General features: G+C 38.8%; 1 protein-coding gene across 3 annotated transcripts; it reads right to left on the bottom strand.

Annotated features, from left to right (window-relative positions):
* Nucleotides 1–450: 450 nt before the first annotated feature.
* kpna5 (karyopherin alpha 5 (importin alpha 6)) lies at nt 451–16,970 on the bottom strand. 3 transcript variants are annotated; one of them, XM_056433791.1, is made up of 14 exons: nt 16,924–16,970; nt 15,455–15,588; nt 14,740–14,826; nt 14,477–14,576; nt 13,862–13,956; nt 12,419–12,550; nt 9,174–9,262; nt 8,983–9,082; nt 8,678–8,841; nt 5,180–5,258; nt 4,928–5,053; nt 4,709–4,836; nt 4,164–4,342; nt 451–2,711 (listed from the first exon to the last, which is right to left on the bottom strand). In XM_056433791.1, the coding sequence occupies exons 2-14, from the start codon at nt 15,581–15,583 to the stop codon at nt 2,524–2,526; spliced, it is 1,596 nt and encodes a 531-aa protein (XP_056289766.1). In that variant the 5' UTR covers nt 15,584–15,588; nt 16,924–16,970; the 3' UTR covers nt 451–2,523. The 3 variants fall into 3 exon arrangements, with proteins under 3 accessions (XP_056289766.1, XP_056289764.1, XP_056289765.1); XM_056433789.1 differs by lacking the exon at nt 16,924–16,970 and adding an exon at nt 16,490–16,845; XM_056433790.1 differs by lacking the exon at nt 16,924–16,970 and adding an exon at nt 16,516–16,845.
* Nucleotides 16,971–17,910: the final 940 nt, after the last annotated feature.

The raw sequence follows: 17,910 nt of genomic DNA, 5'->3' as shown, positions 1-17,910 counted from the left end.
GCAAAGTAGCAGAATCAAAACTTTGCGGATTAGAAATTGGGAAACTTCACTGAATAACTACAGATCCACCATCGAAATGGACAGTGGTCAGCATGAGTTTGACAGATTACTGAACAGCAGCCTCTCGTAATGCAGCCACCTCTTGATATTTATTTTTGGCCATGGGAATTTATTTATCGTCAGACTTTCTATGTTGAATTAAAGAACTTTGGGAGAGATGGGACACTGGGTTTGGGGTATAATTTGTGAATATCAAGCTTGTTTATCGTTTTGTATTTAAGTGCAACCTCACAGCTTTTTGTCCGTTACATGCTGAGTAATGCATGAACTAAGTGGCCCAGGCTACTACTTGGGCTATCGAGGTGACGTTTTCTCCGTCTTGATCTGGCTAATGCGGTTCTTTCAACCTCTACACGTTCACCTCGATTGCAGACATGATCTACCGACACGTTCAATGTTATATGAATACGGATTTATTCATTTCTGCCGTGGTATATATAATCTTGGTCCTTGGTTCAACATAGCGATGGAAGCAGCTCACTCTTCCAGCGAAGGCAGTCAAAACTATTTCCCTTTTCGGCGGATGTCAATAATGATCTAATTGATTTAATGGTCGAGCACAGGACCCCATAAAAGCGCCACCCAGTGCACATAGATTAAACACATTTATATACACATTTGGCTCTTACACATGGTGTTTTATGCAACAAAGTGTGCCTTTCGTTTATATATGAATTGTTCGGACATTGGAGACCTTAGGGGATTTAATGTGCGGTTGGCAAGTGGCCTAAACAGCATTGTCACCACTTTGGAGAGCAGATATAATCTATCCCGATAGAAAAAGACTGAGGTAAGGATGATTGGAATCGATTACAACAGACCACCCCTTTAGATTGCTTTTGCCATCATCGACGTGACCAGTTTTATTCCTGTTTGGTAAGTTTCATGTCAATTTAGATTAGATTGCATTTAAGGTTTGCTTAATGCAATTATTGTTGCTGTACTAAAAGTGGTATTCATCCAAATCAAATCATGGCTCATCTAGCAGAAGAGGAAGAAAGCGGAACATGGAGAGTACACACAGGAGAGTATACAGGCCGACAGGCCACTGTCTCTAGAGACCTGGAAGAAGAAGGGGATGAACATGAATTTCCATCACAAAATATCATAAAAACCAGATATGATTGAATGTACATGAGGACATTTTCTGCTATACTGCTATTATTCATGAAACATTTCACAACATTCTAGGTTGATTTCAAGTGTGACTCTCCAACAATTAATGTTGCTGTATTCCAATGTGCACAGGAAACAAACCTCAAAACAAAAACAAAACTGTGAAGGGTCAACCCTGAGAAGGGAACAATAAGGAGAAGCAGGAATGGAATGGAAATATCACAACTGCATATAAGCCAGAAAACAATTGCATTTCAGACCCTCCCATAGCAACTTAAATACTTTCTTTACAATATCTTTTGTGTATACAATATACCAATTCTACTCATCACTTCAAATAAGGAAAATGATTGCAGGCCGAACAAATTATTTAAGATACGTTACTAGACAGTGTCAAACTACAAATCAGAGAAATTTAATTTAATTTGTAAGATTGTTGCCAGTTGCACAGACTGCATCATGGAACATAGACAGCACATGTATTTCCCTGATACTGCTTTCTGAAATATAGAACATAACTTTAAAATAAGCAGCATAAAACATAGTGAACAGCCAACATTGTTTCAAAAATCGATCTAACTCGGGGCCATTTGGCCGGTTACAGAGTTCCAGGAAGCCCCTTGCCTTCAGTCACTAAGGGTGGAGAAGACCAAGAGCATCTCTTCCAACAGCTCTCAGAAGACAAATAAATTAAAGACCCGATGCTCTTTCTAGAGTTTTTCTAAATCCACAGGTGAGGATAAAATAACCTTGAGCTTTTGCAAATGCTTTCGACTAGCATGCGGCAACACCAGGACATTCAGCACTATATTTCCATTCCGAACAGCCAGGTCAGCCACTTGACACTGTATCTGACCACTGATTTTATTTAAAACTGGACTTCAACCAGAATTAAAGATACAAAAATATAACCTGACTTATCTGTTCATTTGAGGCTTTCCTTCCTTTGTTTCTGTTGTTTCCTTTTTTCTGAGAAGGGGTAGTTCACACATTTAAAAAAAGATTTGGATGCTAAATTTGAGAGAGCAGTTTCTAAAACAAATGTGTAAACACAAATACCATTAACGTAACAATAAAAATAACATATCAGGAATTGAAAAGGAACATCATACTGTAGCACTAACGTTTGCTTGCCATGGCATGGGATAATGCCAGCAACGCCCTCCATACAGACTCCCAGTCTCAAACAGCAACAACCAAATCTACTCTTTTTATCTCCATAATCACAAGTCTCAAGCTACGGTGTTGTTGCATTGTAGAAGTGAAGGTCTGGGGGGTTTGCAGGTCAGTAGGCTGCTGTTTCGAGCAAAGGTTTCGAGACCAGGGGAGAAGAAAAGGGCCATGGGGTTAGAGCTGGAAACTTTCCATGGGTCCATCCTGTTGCTGGAAGACAAACTGTCCTTGAGCTTTGTCCACCTGTGGAGCCAGGCTGGCATCCTCCTCATCCACACCAAAGTAGTGTTCAATCAGGTCAAAGGCCTTTTGGTAGATCTCCAGGTTCTCGTGGCTCTGCAGGAACTCGATCTTGTCCAGGCCTACAGAAGTGCACAGCTCATTTTATTTCTATATTACACTTTACACAACTCAGCGGCAAAGTTACAACACGATTGATTGAACTGTAGAGTGAGTAATGCCACAACTGTGTCTAAAGCACACAGCTTTAAAAACAAACTTCTCAAGCATTACATTCTATGGAAATCATCATATAGATGATGTAGATATAGATGCAGACAGCCTGTAGCTCAAATTAACTTTGCTATTTTTTTATTATAATGTGTTGTCTTTTCATGTATGTTAAAGGAAAACTTATGGCATGTGACAAATACACAACTTTTTTGATTTTACAATATTCCCAGATAATTCTTCTACTTTTTACAGTATTATATATGCACATAAAAAAAAAATCATGTTAATGCACTGTATGGGGGTGTCAATTTGACTTGATTTTTTAAAAGCACTTTTGTTGCTGAAGTCTCTGAATCTTCTGCAACCTACAGGCTGCTTTCGTACAGTTATGTTGTCCTTTGACTTAGTCGGTGGCCTTGGTGTCTGGAAAAGTGGTGCTAGGCAGGCAACCGGTAAAATAACTGTTTAAAGATAGAGAGAATCATGCATTTGAAATAAAAAACTATGACATCGCTAATAAATAAAATAACATGAGAGTGGAAATAATTTTTAAGACTTCAAACATTGTGAAATAGTCAGCCATATCCTTTAAAAAAAGAATTTGAACACCGATTCAATTTGTCCTAATTATGAAAGAACTTAATAACCAGGGGTGCACATAACTGGTACGCAGGTTCGCATGGGCGAAAATAATCAACAATGCGTAATGCCACTTGTGTAACTTAACGCCTTTGCGTACTTGACCGATCTGATATTGATCGTCTCTACAGCAACATGTCATTCTGTCTCTACGTGTCGCGTTAAAAACTTCTCGGCTCTGTCTCGCGCGCCGCAGGGCTCCGAAAAAAAGTCACTTGCCCCCCCCCCCGTAGGTGGACGTCACAAAAGCTGACGCTACATATGGAGTGAGTACCAAACACCATCTCCCGGTACTCACCTGAGTAACTCACTGAAAAAGTTATGTGCACCCCTGTTAATAACATTAAATACAGCAGACATTCAAGTTGTTTAAATTTGTTGTCAATCAATACCTTTAACTGATTTATGTGCGTTAGGTGTCAAAAGTAAAAACGTTTCTATCAGTTACTTGATAACTATATATTTAGTTATCAGTACACTATTCATTTAGTTACCAGAGACAAGATAACTGTATATAGCAAGACAGCAATGCATTCAGGCAAGTTAGAAGATATTAAAACCTGAATTTAATTGTGAAGAGTGCTCACATATTAATTTGTGGTACAGAACTATCAACAAAATAAGTAAATTATGTGAAATGAGGTCTCAGAGGTTCTAGAGGTCAGTGATATATTGTGTAGGATGTTAGCATGTTAGTTGTGTGATGTGTGGCTGAGCTGTACCGTATGCCTCCTCAATGAGAGCACAGTATGGGTTGATGCCGGTTCCATTCTGTTTGGCCTCCTGTTCTCCCAGTTTGAGTATGTTCTCTAGACCATTCAGAGACACCTGCACAATCTTTGTGTCCATAACTGTCAGCAGGTCACACATGGGTTTGACGGCATTCAGAGACACCAAATACCTGTTCACACAAAGATACATTTTAATCAAATAAACCATTCATATTCAATTTATTTGTAAATAATTGATTGTTTAACATTAATTGCTGAGTTTTAAAAGAACTGTGAGAAACTTTTAACTGTTTTTTTTCTTGTTCAGTCTCAGTTCAATATTAACACGTTTATATGATCTACAGAAGTAAACACAAGAGCGTCAGAAAGAAGATTTTCTATTTCTACATAGTTACTCTTAATGCTTGACATTAGGGCCACCAAAATCAGATTAGTTCATTCACCAGAAACTCCTTCAGCTCAGACTCCTGCGGGGCCTCCAGCAGAGACCAGTCCACCGGGGGCAGACCCAGATTATGAAAGTGTGGTTAACGTACCGTATCTGTGCAGTAGTGCCCCCAGAGGTGGCATTAGTAATTGTCCACGCGGCCTCTCTCCTTGTGCGGAACTCAGCCTTCTGAAGGATCTCAATCAGTACTGGGAAGATGTTGGCGTCAATGACATTCTGACAAGACAAGCAATATCAGCTCCACTGACACAGAACAGCAGTTATCACACAGACGTCACACTGGTCACACAGGTCAAGCAGCCTTTACCTGAATTTGAGCTCTGTTTCCTGCTGTGATGTTCGACAAGGTCCAGCACGCCTCTTTCTTGATGGACTCTTTGGGACTGCTGAGCAGGTGGAGTAAACATGGCAGTGCTGAGCAGTTCAGGATAACCTGATATGACAAACATACATAATATGGCCACATTTATTACTGTATTTGATTTCTTACAAATTAATCATTGAACAAATAAAGTGAGGGAACCAGTGTCTACACTAATTGTAGTAATTGAGCCTTTACCTGAGTCTGGATGTCATCTCCTGTTACAATGTTTCCCACCGCACGGACAGCAGGAGAAACAACTTTATAATCACCGTGCCTATGCCAAACACAAAGAAACATTCACATAGCGTACAGTGTTGAAATTGTAGAAAAGGGTGGTGAGCATTTTGTCCTGATATAAAATTTCTTAGATGTTGACATTGATGAACTGAAAATATTAAAATACAGTTTTATGCATGAATAAACACCTATACTCTGCAATAATCTGCTCACTACTGTGCTTTAAATAATTCAGGTTGAGGGGCTTTCAACTAACAAGAAGAACAGTACCAATCAATCAATTGACAAATATCACTACACCATCAATTTACAATCATTACAAGATGGCAGCACAAATGATGTAAAGGACAGACCATACTAATCAAGCACTTTTGTTTGGGTAGTCTAAAGAAAAACCTAAGTATGCAACATTATTGTAGAAGATTGTAGAGGTCATCGTCACATCATCATTTAAATTAATGTAATTTCCCATGTCAGTATATTTTAAACGTATTCCTCTTGTTGTTGCTCTTATGCTGTAAGAAAGCAAATGTACCATGGGACCAAAGAAGGATGATCTCATTTCAAACAAAGGTTTATCTGATAAATATTGAGTTATTTAAAAAAAGTTATTTCTTCCTACTCTCCGGCCCTCTACCCGCTCCTCCTCTCTGTCATCAACTCCTCCCTGTCTACGGACTCCCTCCCTGCCAGTCTCAAACTCACCTCAGTCACACCCATCCTCAAAACTTGGCCTGGACTCTGACATTCACAACAACTACTGACCCATCTCCAATGTCCTTTTTCAGTAGAAAGTACTGTAACTATCTATCTGCTAAAACATCCACGCCTTCATCACCTATTGATAGGACTACTGCAACCGCATCCTGATGGCACCACAGTGCGCCCTTTTAACGCTTCTTCTCATTTCTTTTTCTTGTTTAGTTTTTCTTTTGTATTTGTTACATGTTCTATCTAAATAAACAAATACAAATAATATGAGAGGAAATGTCTGTCACTGCAATCTCATTTAACAACAAAGCGTTGCTTTAAGTGTTGCCGCAAGGAAATGCGAGTCGGCTTTATCTAAATTCTTTTGTAAAGCAGGGCTCCAGACTAACTTTTTTAACTAGGAGCACAGTGGCCCCTAACTTAAAATTTTAGGGGCGCAAGCAGAAAATTTAGGAGCGCACACTATAAATCGACTTGCAAAGTTTTCCCATCATTTTTACTGTATTACTGATCAATAATTTGACAATATACAATCTTATGCCTGTTTGCCTTCGTGAACTGCAAAACATTCACAACAGAGAACTCTTCAGAAGTTACTGTATTGAGTTTAAACATATTTTAAGAGAAAACATACCTTGAGCATGTGCATGTTGCACTTCGATGTGGCCAATCAAAACATTTGTTGTTTTCTAGAGATGCACCGATCAGGTTTTTGGTGCCGATCACCGATCACTGAAATCAGTATCTGCCGATCCGATAATACCGATCACGGTGTTGATTGAAGCATTCTATTTATTGTGTAGCATTATTGCTATGAGGACTATGAGGAAATACATATATAAAGCAACTCAAACATTAATGAAATTACCGATTTCTTTAAACATTTAGGACTTTTACTTTGAAAAATGTCCTAATTGATACATAAAAATTGTTTGATTGCTATTGTAGGGGATTTCAGATATGTATGGAACACATCTGCATTATTCATTTCCTGGAACTCTTGGGGAAATCTATATACAGGACTTTTCTTAACCCTTGTGTTGCCTTAGGGTCATTTTGACCCGAATCAATATTACACCCTCCCCCCGCCTTTGGGTCATTTTGACCCGATTCAATGTTTCACCCTCCTGTTACCTTTATATTTACTAACATATTTTACCCTTTGGGTTCAATTTGACGCCAGCAATTAAAACCTCCAGAAAATTATTAGAATTAATCTTGTTTTCCAAGTTTAAGTGTGAGGCACTTTATGTTTGTTTGTTGACTACCGAAAGAACACCGACATTAAACATTGAATGGGGTCAAATTAATCCTAAGGCGGGGGGAGGGTGTAATATTGAGTCGGGTCAAAATGACCCTAAGGCAACACAAGGGTTAACATACAAAAGTCTGACTTATTTTTATAAACTCTTCCTTGGTACAGTACAAATGTTTTAATGTTAGCATAATTTAAGCTAAATCTCAGAAACGATCTCTAAAGATACAAAATCAGTTAATTGTTTACTTTTATATGGTCGTGTATGATTTGTCGACATCTTATTTTGAAAAACGAATGTTGTTTCACGTGGTTTTTCCCGCTAACTTTGCAAAACCGGATGTTGTCACTTAAATCCTTCCGCTAACTTTATCAAAACCCTCGCGCGCTCCCGATGGAATGTGTTTACCGTGAACATCAGTCTATCGGGGCTCAGACATGTGAGAGTCGGCTGAGTTGACCCAGAGATTCAACTCGGGGGACGGGGACGCCGCTCGGTGGTGAGGATCCCCTCCTGGACCTCTCACTCTGAGGCCCCCCCCCCCCCCCCCCCCCGATCTCACACACAGGCCAGCCTTCTTCGGTTTTCGTCTCCTTTCTTCTTCTTCTGGAGTTAATGTCGGTTAGCAAACCAGTCATTCAGGCATTACCGCTAACTATAGTGGGCTGAAGTGTAGAACAAGTTTGTCAGCAACAAAAATATTTAATAACAACAAACAAAAAATCTGCTAATTTACTGGTCGCGCATGCGCGAGTTGATGAAAAATTTACTTGCACTGTGTCCAATTTTAGGCGCAAAATGCGACCATTTGGTCGCAGTCTGGAGCCCTGTAAAGGATGGTCCATTGTATCCTATGCTAAAGGATATAGGAAAGGAAGCATTGAGGCACCTTTCCTTAGCATTTAGAGACCTGGACTAGCTCTTCTCCTCTGCTACTTAGATATTTCCGGGTCATTTCACTAAGTTAGTAACCTTTCTAAGCAAAAAAATACTTTTTTACCGCAGCCCCACAGTTCATCTACATCTCCTCTCTCTCCATCTGCTCTCCCGTACAGCGACAGACATGATTTTTGGAACTAGTTGAAATGTACCAGAATTTCTATTGAAATATTTTTTGGGTGTAGTTAGATCACTCACCATTCTATATCGGTGTGAAGGGCACATTAAACAGTTTCCCACAGCACCAACACTCTGCTTCACACTACAGAAAGAGATAACTCACAATAGAAATGGACCCAACCAGCACCAACAACTTAAATAAGGTGACTCATTTGACAAAGTTTTTTTTTCAATCTAAATATGATGCACACGTGTTCCAATAAAAAGTAATGGACTTAACTCTACATTTTCCATAATTATATTGTAACATGACACCTGGTCACTGTCACATATATATCACCCTGATATTTTGACAATATAGCTTAGCCCGTTCTTCCTCTAGTAAAAAAAAAGACAATTCCTCGATACTGTGGACATGATAGTTTCTTACATGAGTAGTTCCACCAATCTGCGGCAGACTCCAGAATCAATCACTGTCTGTATCTTTTCATTGGGGCCATCAGACAGGTAGGACAGAGACCAACAAGAGTCAGCCAGCACATCTGGATCACTGCTGAACAGAAGCCTGGACAGCACACTGAGGCAAAGAGAGACCTGACACACAGAGGAGACACGGATGTCAAACAGTATAGGCCATTTTGATACCATTGCTGGCTGAACAACAATTAACGCTGCAAGCAGAAATAAGGCGAATGGGCTCTAATGTTTCAATTTAGTTATGACGCTTATTCTTACCTTGGCAAAATCCGGTGGTGGGTTTTTCCCTCGGCACAAGTTGGACAGAGCCCATACAGCATTTCGTGTTGTTGTGAGACGGTTGGATTTAGCGAGTAGCCTGGACATAACACAGGATCCAGTTGCTATTGCATCATGTTTTACATATCAGACAGTTTTACATTTTAGACAGACAAAGGAAGAACACTTACTGTTGTAGAAATGGCAGGATGCCACAGTTGAGTACATAGTCTCTGCACTCAGCATTATCTCCTGCAATGTTCCCCAATGCCCACACCGCCTGAAACACATTACACAATCAACTTGCTTCAGTGCTGGGCCAATCACAGTGAATGTAAGCAGGGTTTTTCCTGGGTCAAAATGGGTCTTCGGTGCTCCCCAAAAAAATGTTTGGCGCGCTGCGCGCGCACGGTCTGTGTTACCATGTCACCGTAATTAGCAGACATCTATGTTTTTTTTCCCCATAAATAATGGAGGCAATGCTTGAGGAAATCATTTTGCTAAAATAGATAGGCTAATAGATTGACAATTAGAGATGCACGATCAGGTTTTTTGGTGCAGATCACCGATCACTGAAATCAGTATCTGCCGATCCGATAAAACCGATCACGATGTTGATTGAAGCATTCTATTTATTGTGTAGCATTATTGCCTAGGAATATGAGGAAATACATATATAAAGCACCTCAAACATCAAAGAAATTACCGATTTCTTTCAACATTTAGGACTTTTACTTAGAAAAATGCCCTAATTGATACATTAAAATTGTTTGATTGCTATTATAGGGGATTTCATATATGTATGGAACACGTCTGCATTATTCATTTCCTGGAACTCTTGGGGAAATCTATATACAGGACTTTTTCTAACATACAAAAGTCTGACTTATTTTTATAAACTCTTCCTTGGTACAGTAAAAATGTTTTAATGTTAGCATAATTTAAGCTAAATCTCAGAAACGATCTCTAAAGATACAAAATCAGTTCATTGTTTACTTGTATATGTTAGTGTATGATTTGTCGACATCTTATTTTGAAAAACGGATGTTGTTTCACATGGTTCTTTCCGCTAACTTTGCAAAACCGGATGTTGTCACATAAATCCTTCCGCTAACTTTATCAAAACCCTCGCACGCTCCCGATTGAATGTGTTTACCGTCAACATCAGTCTATAGGGGCAGACATGGAAGTGTCGGCTGAGTTGACCCAGAGATTCAACTCGGGGGACAGGGAAGCCGCTCGGTGCGTGAGGATCCCCTCGTTGACCTCTGACCTCTGCCGGCCCTCGCCGGACGCATCGTCTCCGTTGCGATGAGCCGCGATTGAAACGTCTCTGATAGTTCCCCAAGGTCCGCTTCTCCACAATAAATATACTTCTCAAACCTTTGGATAATAGCTTTCACTTCTCCACAGCTGAGAAAAGTAACTTCTTAATTTCTCTGAAAACAAAACGGAGACTGTTTACAACCTACTGGCCACTTCCCGCCCCACCCCCTCCAACCCTGGATCTATAAATCTCCCATAAACTGACTGGTCACTCTCCCACATCTCCATGACACCCACTCACTCCATCTCTTTCTGTATGAATTCATGCCCCATTAATGCACATTACTAACTTTGCTCTTTCCCTGGAGTCTTCGTGCTTTCTTGCCTCTCAGGTTTAGATGGATCGTGGTTATATCTGGAGCCTGATCTTGCCCAACACCTACTGCTATTATTATAATAAGTTGCATTGCTATTAGTATTGCCAATACATAACTGCTTTTATTATCATTATTATACAGATGACTATACATATCTTTCTTCATACCGGAGGGAGAACTGTCTTACCAAGACTTCAAGAAATACCCAGGTCGTTATTGTTTTTTATGCGAGAACATTTCTTTTCTTTTTATCTTTTTTACTTGAACTTACTTTTGGGTACCACCTGCTTATTATTGGTAAACTGTTCAATACATGCAGTGTGACAACCCCAGGCCCTCTGAAGGGACTTGTGTGTGTTGTGTTGCTGTGTCCGTGGTTCCTGGTTGGTTGGAGCGTGAGACCAATAAGCAAATTGTAGGCAGCTGACCACTGCCATGAGCCTATAAGACCCACCCCATCCTGGGGGAGTGTGGGCTTCTTCTCTCCCGACACAACGTATATATACTATATATATATATATAGTATATATACACTACCGTTCAAAAGTTTGGGGTCACTTAGAAATGTCTTTATTTTTCAAAGAAAAGCACTGTTTTTTCAATAAAGATAACATTAATCAAAAATACACACTATACATTGTTAATGTGGTAAATGACTATTCTAGGTGGAAACGTCTGGTTTCTAATGAAATATCTCCATAGGTGTATAAAGGCCCATTTCCATCAACTATCACTCCAGTGTTCTAATGGTACATTGTGTTTGCTAATCGCCTTAGAAGACTAATATCTGATTAGAAAACCCTTGTGCAATTATGTTAGCACAGCTGAAAACAGTTATGCTGGTGATATAAGCTATACAACTGGCCTTCCTTTGAGCTTGAAGTTTGAAGAACAAAATTAATACTTCAAATATTAATCATTATTTCTAACCTTGTCAATGTCTTGACTATATTTTCTATTCAATTTTCAATTCATTTGATAAATAAAAGTGAGTTTTCATGGAAGACACGAAATTGTCTGGATGACCCCAAACTTTTGAACGGTAGTGTATATATATATACTAGCACTGTGAAAAATAACGCGTTAACTCAGTTAATTAAATTACAGAGTTAATTAAATTACAGGATTAATTAGTTAGTTTTTTAAACGCATTTAACGCATGCGCAGAATGAGCTTCCAATCCGTCTGTTGTTGGTCGTCTCGAACCAGCAGCATGTCATTCGGTCTCTACGTGTCGCGTTAACACGACTCCGATCTCCGTCTCGCGCGCCGCAGAGCTCGGATGCCGGGACGAAAAAAAGTCACTAGCACCCCCCCCCCTCCTCTCGGAGCTCTTGCCTGTCTTGAGGGCCCTGTAAATGTATATATGTGATTAATCATGATTAATCCACAGAAACCTGTGATTAACCTGATTAAATTTTGTTATCGTTTCACAGCCCTAATATATACATACATACATATATATTATATATATATACTATTTATATATGTATGTATACATGTCCACACACAAACACATATATATATTATGTAAAGTGTTAAAATAAATGTTAAATATTTCACTGCAAAGTAGTAATGTGTATTTGATACCTTGTTTGCATTATATCACTGGAATGTTTGCTGAAATTGATTGGATGGCCCCACCCAAAAAAAAATCCACCATCCGCCACTGACAGTTACGATTATTAGAATCTTTCACACTGCATTTAGTGGTAATGCATACTGGTTACACGTTACATCCCTAACAACGACATTCACAGCCATGTTTAAATTGTTGTGTTGTAGGCACTAACCTGTTCCTGGACGTCCTCGTACTCAGAGTTCAGCAACTCAATGAAAGTGGGAACAGCTCCTGTTTCAATCACCACCTTGGTGTGCAAGAAGGTACCTGACACGATGTTGGTTAGTGCCCAAGCTGCCTCGAACTGTTGGAAAGAAAGCAAATAGATCAAGCAATATGGAACTAGTCATTTTTTTCAGGACATTTGAGATGCAGAAGGGACAATTGGTGCCGCACTTTCAGGCCCTTTATAATAACTTCACGCTATGAAGCATTAGTTAAGTATGAGTAAACATCTAATTCATAAAGCATTGTTCCACACTTTAGAAATGATGGATTCACTATTTTTAAATTAAGCATTATTTAACCCAGTTATTATAAAGTGTTACCGTTTATTTTTGGTTGTCTCATTGGATGTGTTTATGTAACTCTGTGATGCTTCCTGCTGTACACATGACATGACATCTATTGCTTCTACCCATCCGGTGAGACTCTGTTGCTCTCCTGAAGGTTTCTTCCCTTTTCCCCCCCGTGAATTTTTTTTCTTCTATTTCTTGGAAATTTGTCCTGATCCGATGTGAGGTCGTGGGACAGGGATGTCGTATGTGTATAGATTGTAAAGCCCTTTGAGGCAAATTTGTAACATTGTGCTCTTCAAAATAAACTGAATTGAATTGTAATATTGGGTCATGTTAGAGGCAGCAGTGGCCTAGAGAAGTCTCTCTCTGGTCCTATGGATTGGTATAACTTTATAATAACTGCGCTATGAAGCATTATATAATACTGCATTTACAAATGGCGAATCTATCATTTATAAAATGTGCTTTATAAATGATAAATTAGGTTTTTATTCATACATTAACTAATGCTTCTTAGCGTGCAGTTACTATAAAGTGTTACCATAATAATTACAAATACATTAGCTTACTCAGACTTTCAGTGCTGATATGCTAATTAGGTGTGTATTCATCCTCTGGGTAAATTGGATTGGACATACGGTTCCAATGAAGGGCTCCAGAATCTGACCAAACTGATTAACTTTATAATCAGACATTTCAAACTAAATTCTCAACGATATAATCACCAACAATTCTGTGTCACACTCGGATGTCCGTTCCTTACTACTGACTGGCACACGACTTTGATTTACGCGGACAATGGAATTCATCATTATAAGAACACGGATACAACTATTGAAGAACAAACTTCAGAAGATATAGATGATTTTTATTGTCATTCTAATGCTTTTCTTGGCCTAGGTTGAAATGCACCAAACAAACTGCCTTCTGAGAGATCACTTGTGAACGTTCCCGTTTAATATTTTTTCAGTATGGCTGCCTCCTGTTCGGATACTTTCCACATGGTGTAGGGAAGGAGAATCCTGACCTACATAGAACACTGGTTGATTTTCAAGCCATCAAGGAACAGGCCTTGTGCTGTGTTGTGAAGCTCTCACCTGCAGTGTGCAGTTTTCACTCCTCTTTAGGAACTCCACAAAACGAATCACAACACCAGGAATGGAAATGACCTCATCTATGGGCGGGTTGGGCTCTGCACAAAGAAACAGAATAGATCTCATCTCTCATTTACTGGAACCTGATTCAAAGGATGGCTGGTTTGAAAGAAGGCAGTATTGCTTATCATCAGTATTGCTCATCATCAAAAATAGATTAGTAATCAGTTTACCTTTGTGCACAGTTGAAAGTTTACTTTTGGGTGGATTTAGCGTTTAATTGCAATATAATATTGACACAAATAATTAGATTCATAAGATCCAACATTCAAAATTTGCCTCAAGGGGCTTTACTTAGTCACCCAATCTTTGTGTACTCCTCAAATATATAAAGGTTTATTACCTTACATCAGTTTTCCATTTAGTGGTTAATGTTGGTGTTTTTGCAGAGGTCCTTTGTTCGGAGTGAGAATCTAGAACTTTACTAAATGTATTCTTTATTATAGTAATCAGTGACAGAGTGGTACAACATATACTTAAAACACTACGATGATTACTTAAACTTCAGATCAAATAACTTGTGTAAATATATCTAAATTCAGAAGATGCAACACACACCTTTGGAGAGTAATTTCCTAAATTTCTGTGTCGCAATTAGCTGCTGGTCTGGGTCTCCGGAGAAGATCATCCGAATCATATCGGGAGTTATGACCTCATCCTGCACAAATATAAAAAATATATAAATATTCAAGAACATAATCATGTTCAGATTGTAGCCAAGTACAAAAGAAAAGAACCTTGACTGATAAGTTTGATATTGTGACTTAAGCTATAAATACCAGGTCACAACACAACATAACTCAACAGTACTAAACACTTACAAAAGGTACCGTGGAGTTGATGTCTGGATCCTGGATTGGACCTTCCGGCATTGACTCAGGTGCACCGACATTTCTCCTTTTGAACAGCTGTGGGCACAAAGTCAAGGTTACACAATTAACCAGCTATTTATATATTTTGCAACTTGGCTTGATGAACAGATCAATTAACACACCAGCACATAGTACAAAATGCAAAAAATGTTTTTTTCCTTTGATCTCTGCCACTATCGTGCACCTAACACACTATTTATTCAATTCAATTCAGTTTATTTGTATAGCCCAATTTCACAAATTACAAATTTGTCTCAGAGTGCTTTACAATCTGTACACATAGACATCCCTACCCCAAAACCTCACATCGGACCAGGAAAAACTCCCAAATAACCCTTCAGGGGGAAAAAAAGGGAAGAAACCTTCAGGAGAGCAACAGAGGAGGATCCCTCTCCAGGATGGACAGATGCAATAGATGTAATGTGTACAGAAGGACATATTTAGAGTTTAAATACATTCAATGAATGTGACAGAGTGTATGAATAGTTCATAGTAGGCATATTCCACGATGGAGACCTCCACGATCCGTCAGGCAGATGGCGGTGGGGAGGAGGAGTGGGCGGAGTCTCAACAGTGGGCGGAGTCTCAACAGGACAGTGGCATAGTCATGATTTGGAGCTGTGTGTGCTGCCACTTTCCACTTTATCAAGATGAGAGAGTTTACCTGCTCCTCTCTTTTCTGTTTGCGTAGCTGGATTCCTTCCTCCTCTCTCCTTCGACGCATCTCCTGAGGATTCAACGCTTTGTTCTTATAACTTTTCATCCTGTCGTTGTCTTTTCCTGGACTCGCCATTGTGTCTGTGTCAGGGTGAAGGATAATCACTCACAAAATGCAATTATCATCAGGACAACATTTGATTCTAGATGGCAAGACTTTAATATCAAAATCATTGTATTAATATAACCTATATTTTATGAGCCGAGGATACTTTTTTTTTACAGCAACACACTATTTACCACTCCACCCAAAACTAAATACACACGCAGAAATATTTTATACAAGTCTTGGAACTTGTAGGTGATAGTTCTCTTGCTATAATTATATAAAATAAGCACTTAGTAACATATTTAAACAGTATTTTCCAACTGCAGTCAATGTAGACAAATAAATAAAAAAAATATTAACAATAATGTGGACCAGTCCCACAGTCATATCTCTGTCATACACCCAACTCCATGCATTATAAGACCACCACTGCTGTCTTTCCTGAATCAGGTCCGATACAGGGTTTGTGAAGCATCAGCCATTCACTGGAGCGAGTCCAGAAGAAAATACGGCCCTATCGTATTTGGGAGATCTCCGATGTACGTTCTGTTAAGCAGCTCGAATCCAGCAGTTTCCCCCTAACCGGTAACGTTAAGAGGTCATGCCAAACTCCTTTCCAAAGACTAGCTCATGTTAGCTATAACGTTACAAGCTAACTCTGCACTGACATTCACGGAACAATCAAATACAACATGACTTGGATATCAAAGCTATTAATGAACCATCTGGTGTTGATCCAAGAAAACGCACTTTTGCATTACTGGGTTGTATTTATATTTTTCCGTACAACTGAAACCAAATAATTGATGGTCAGTAACTAACTAAACTAGCTTTGCGGCTAACTCCATCGCTATTGCTGCAATGTGTCAGAGATCTCAGAAGTAATGTTTACGTTATTCAACGTAAGCTGCGATGTCAACAATTGATTCTTACCCACTGAAGATCTAACGTTAGTGTACCTGAACAGGCGAACGGGTGCTTAATAGCTAGCCACTAGCTACTTCAACTGATGTATAAACGGAAGGCTACAATCCGTAGGTTCGTTCGAGGTGAACTGTGCCTCGCCTGAAAATCAGCGCAGAGCAGGCGGCATCATCAGGGGGCGTTGACAAAAAACTGCAATCAAGTCGGAGGATTTTCAGCCGCCTTCAAAGTATAAACAGGAAGTCTCAGAAACAGTTACTTCCTTTTTAGACGACGTTCGGATTTATTCATGTATTTGTAAAAATGTAGTTTTTCCTGATCCGATGTGATCCGATGTGCGGTCCTGGGTCAGGGATGTCGTATGTGTACATATTGTAAAGCACTGTAATTTGTAATAATTGGCGATACAAAATAAACTGAATTGAAATTGTGCGTGTACGTACGTGTATTAACTGCGGTCAAGCCAGCCGCCACTTCGGAAAACACAGTCAAGCCAGCCCGCCCAATATTTTTCAGTACACGTATATACCAGGCATTACGGTGCGAGTGTGTGAAAACTGTTTTCAAAATAAGAGCGAACTTCCGGTGAACGTGATATGACGAAACACGCCTTTAAATACAGATATACTATAGTGATAGATTAAACTAAATGAAGAGATGAAAAATCATGAATGGTATGAATGATGAATACATTAAATGAAAGAAAGTAATTTTTCCAATATTGGGATATTCTGATTTAGAATTTCAAAATAAAAGATAAAGAAAATCACATTCATGCGCAAATGTGTGTCTAATTTCAGAATAGATTTAGAACAAAATGGTGCGTAGTTATAAAATATTTTCACTTCTGATTCATGGTAGAGTACCTCAAGGTGTCATCCAGAGATAATCAAGACATTCTGACGTTTGATTTCTAAATGAAAGCACTTCATAAAGAAAATAATTGTAATATATTTCCAATATTTGATATTTCTTAAAAGCAGATCATTACAAGTCTTGACAAAAATGACAATGCATTCTTGTTAACTGTGACCTCTGCTAGAACAATTATTATTTTCATGAGATATTACTGTACAAATTGACAGGGAATTTAAGTTAAAGTTAGCGGAAAATAAATATTATTAATATTATGCCAATATTTGAATTTTATTTAAAGCAGATCCTTACATTTCTTGAAAGAAATTACACTGCAGTCTTGTTATTGGTGACCTCTGCTAGCCCCATGATTATTTTCATGAGATATTACTCTGCGGATTTTGAATGAATTCAATTTAAAGTTAGCGAAAAATAAATATTATTAATATTATGCCAATATTTGAATTTTATTTAAAGCAAATCCTTAACTTTCTTGAAAGAAATTACACTGCAGTCTTGTTATTGGTGACCTCTGCTAGGCCCAGGATTATATTCATGAGATATTACTCTACAGA

The sequence above is a fragment of the Pseudoliparis swirei genome, chromosome 16 (genome assembly GCF_029220125.1).
Source record: "Pseudoliparis swirei isolate HS2019 ecotype Mariana Trench chromosome 16, NWPU_hadal_v1, whole genome shotgun sequence".
NCBI classification, from domain to species: domain Eukaryota; kingdom Metazoa; phylum Chordata; class Actinopteri; order Perciformes; family Liparidae; genus Pseudoliparis; species Pseudoliparis swirei.
This window is presented reverse-complemented; position numbering and strand designations above follow the sequence as displayed.

Excerpts from the sequence above, each read along its gene's own strand:
- kpna5 (XM_056433791.1), bottom strand. The coding sequence starts at position 15,583 with ATGGCGAGTCCAGGAAAAGACAACGACAGGATGAAAAGTTATAAGAAC. Across the intron at positions 4,837-4,927 it reads GAAACAGAGCTCAAATTCAG|AATGTCATTGACGCCAACAT; the intron begins GTAAAGGCTGCT and ends TTGTCTTGTCAG. Across the intron at positions 4,343-4,708 it reads GGCACTACTGCACAGATACG|GTATTTGGTGTCTCTGAATG; the intron begins GTACGTTAACCA and ends TTGTGTGAACAG.